The sequence below is a fragment of the Spermophilus citellus genome (genome assembly GCF_964194105.1).
Source record: "Spermophilus citellus genome assembly, chromosome: 10".
In the NCBI taxonomy this organism is placed as follows: Eukaryota; Metazoa; Chordata; class Mammalia; order Rodentia; family Sciuridae; genus Spermophilus; species Spermophilus citellus.
The window spans coordinates 66,797,490-66,800,434 of NC_138197.1; the positions used below are offsets into that span (position 1 = coordinate 66,797,490).

At 46.8% G+C, this 2,945-nt stretch overlaps 1 protein-coding gene across 1 annotated transcript; it reads right to left on the reverse strand.

Annotated features, from left to right (window-relative positions):
- Nucleotides 1-1,376: 1,376 nt before the first annotated feature.
- LOC308658217 (uncharacterized protein C12orf71 homolog) lies at nucleotides 1,377-2,696 on the reverse strand (the record flags this gene model as incomplete). The annotated part of the gene is made up of 2 exons (XM_081310816.1): nucleotides 1,377-1,637; nucleotides 2,040-2,696. The coding sequence occupies 2 exons, from the start codon at nucleotides 2,694-2,696 to the stop codon at nucleotides 1,377-1,379; spliced, it is 918 nt and encodes a 305-aa protein (XP_081166942.1).
- Nucleotides 2,697-2,945: the final 249 nt, after the last annotated feature.

Below are 2,945 nucleotides of genomic sequence, written 5' to 3' on the forward strand. Positions count from 1 at the left end.
GAAGATTTTCAAAATCATCCCTCCTAGGAACTTCTTCATAAACATGCTAGAGACTGCTTTTCAGCCACAACTCATTATGGTCATACGTTTACATGGCTTGAACTCTTGAAGAAGGAGCCCTTTGAGCCCCCAAAATCTAGATATATTTTCTGGTATTTTCAGCTAGTGAGGTTTCTATGTGCTCAATGATTGTGGAAGGGAGGAGGGAGTAAAAGAGGGTGGAATTGAGGAAAGGAAGGCCTTTCACAGTAAATACTCAGATTTTTCACAATATGAACACTGAAGGTCACACAGGGTATTAGTACAAGCCAGAGGAGGAGGACCTTTGCAGGAACCTGTGAATGAGTGAGGAAGATGATGGTGGCCATGGGAGGTGAATTGACAACACAGGAAGAGTCAGCAAGAAGGATGAGTCCAGGCTTCCTCAAAGAAGTTGGCCTTATAGGGACGATTTTAATGATATTTAGAAAGGAATTTCAGAGAGCCCAGTGCAGTGGGTTGAGAGAAGACATTCAATCAAGTTCTGCTGAAAACATGAAGTTGTGGTCACATGACTTCAGTGTAGGAAATAGCTCTGTGAGAGTTGATTCCAAATCTCTCTCTCTTGGATACATCTTGAATCAAGTCTTCCTGGGAGATTCTCAGGAACATGACCACCACCAGCATCAGTCACAGTATTTACTGAGTACCTGCTTTATCACATTCATTCTCCCCAAAACCCTCTGAGGTCTGTGGTATAATTCACTATATCTCATGAATGAAGAAAGCCAGGTGTGGGGAGGTTCAGCAGCATCCCCAGCCCTTAGCATCCTCCTCCATGGGCCTCTTATGCCAGGCAACTTGCTAGAATCCATCAACATGTCAGAACATTTTAGAATAACATGCTAGAATTAGTCTGATTCCCCAGGGTCATCAGAACTGCTTTCTGAGAGTCTGAACACTACTGACTGAAGTGAACTTCCCAGTGGCTCACTGCCCACTGCCACTTGCTCAAGACCAGAAGTTCCACCAGTACCATCCTGCCATGTGGGGGTCCCAGGTGTCTTGCTGCCTCTGACAGTGCAGGTATGAGTTAATGATAAAAATCATAGATCAAGTGAGAGGAAAAAGAGTAGAAGGGGTACAGGGAGAGAGAGAAAGCCATGCTTTGTATTTAGGAAGCATAATACTATCTAAAATGTCCTGAGAATGAATTTCAGTCTTCCAGACAACATATGTACTTTCAACCTGGGTCCAGATGTTATGATGGAAGAAGAGAAAGACATGGATGGATAACAAGAACATTTGTTGTGTTTATTGGGAAACATAAAACCACGGTAACTGTACAGAAGGAGCTATGAAAATGATTAGAATTCTGGGTAGACAGGGGGTCCTAACTAGAGGGATTCTTGAGGTTGGACTTTATTGCCTCCAAATAAATGTCTTCTCTTTATTGACAGCAGAATGGAGCTGTTGTTGGCCCTCCCAGGGCGATTTCTCCCTGTTAGGGCAGAGACCACTCGCTTCCTGAGCCACTTGAAGCCTAAGCTCAAGTTCAGACAGCACATGTTTTCTTCCTCTGAAGGCACGTCCTCCTCCTTGGACGGCTCTGAGGAGACTGAGGAGGTCTCTGCAGTGCAGATCTCCTGACTTTCCATCTGCCAAGACAGAGAGGGTGAGGGATGGACAAGCCAGGTCAGGAGTAGTGGAGTCAATATTTACTCCTTTATAGATACTGATTTATTGTTTTAACAGAAATAGCCAAGTGTAAATGCAAAGTTTCTGTACACATAAATCATTAAGCACACACACACACACACACACACACACGCACACACACACACAAACACGCACGTTAGTCCTTCTCTTTGTTCTCCCCTCTCTTTCTCTCTGTGCTCCTTGGCACTTTCCCTACACCTCTTCCCTGGCTCCTTTCCTTGCTGTTTTCCTTCCCCCATTGCTCATCTGCTGAGAGACTCAGGTCTACCTGCTTCACAGCAGGTAGAATGACCCTGAGCTGACCCACCCCTTGCTCTGCACTGAAGCTGCTCTGTGCTCACCTCAACAATTTCATCGTCCTCAAGCTCAGGAGGCATTTCTGGGAACTGGTCCATGTCTCCGTTTTCTGGTGGGTCACACTTGGGCAAGTCCTCACAAGCTTCAGATTCTGGATAACTGACCTGATCCATATGGGGAGCGGCACTGCTGCACGGCTGGAGATCCTCCTCCTGAGGAGAATCCGACAGCACAGGGTCATGGTCTTGGTCATCATTCTGATTCTCCAGAAATGCCTCCAGATCTTTCATGAGCTCATCCAGGTCCCAGGGGGTCTGGTTTATGCTCTCCTGTGGGCACTCGTCCATCCTCTGGGAGTCTTCCTTGGGAGTCCCATTAGCTCCTGAGTCTTCCTGGTGCCAGCCCAGATAGGCATCCATGACCTCGAGGATGGCTTCTTCGCCAGGCTTCTCTGGGTTCTCCTGAATTGGATTTTGTCTCTCCACAGGTTTATTTACACTTTCGGTTCCCCATGCCCCTTGGACAGGAGGCAGCACGTGGCAGGAGGGACCCTCAGAAGTCAGCTCTTCACAGGGTATGATATCCTCACAGTCAATGCTGTCCTCATGGGGGAAATAGCCTACAGAGAGGCTCTGGTTGGATGAGGATTCCAAAACACACTGCTCCACGACAGGGCTGCTGCCCAAGGATGAGTCTCCCATGGAGACCAAGGGCTCAAACGCCCAGTGTCCCTCAGCACTGGAAACTTCAAAAGAAAAGCATTAACAGGTGAAGTTGAGAAGAGGGTCATGTAGTTCATCAGATAAATCTAATCCATTTCCCATTCAGAACTATCCCACTCGGGCAGAAGAGCATCCTATGCTTGAACTCTCTGGTCAAGAGCAGAAGAGGCAGTTCTTTCTCTTTAAAAACTTTTTCTATTGTATAAAAACCCTCTGCACTGAGCACCT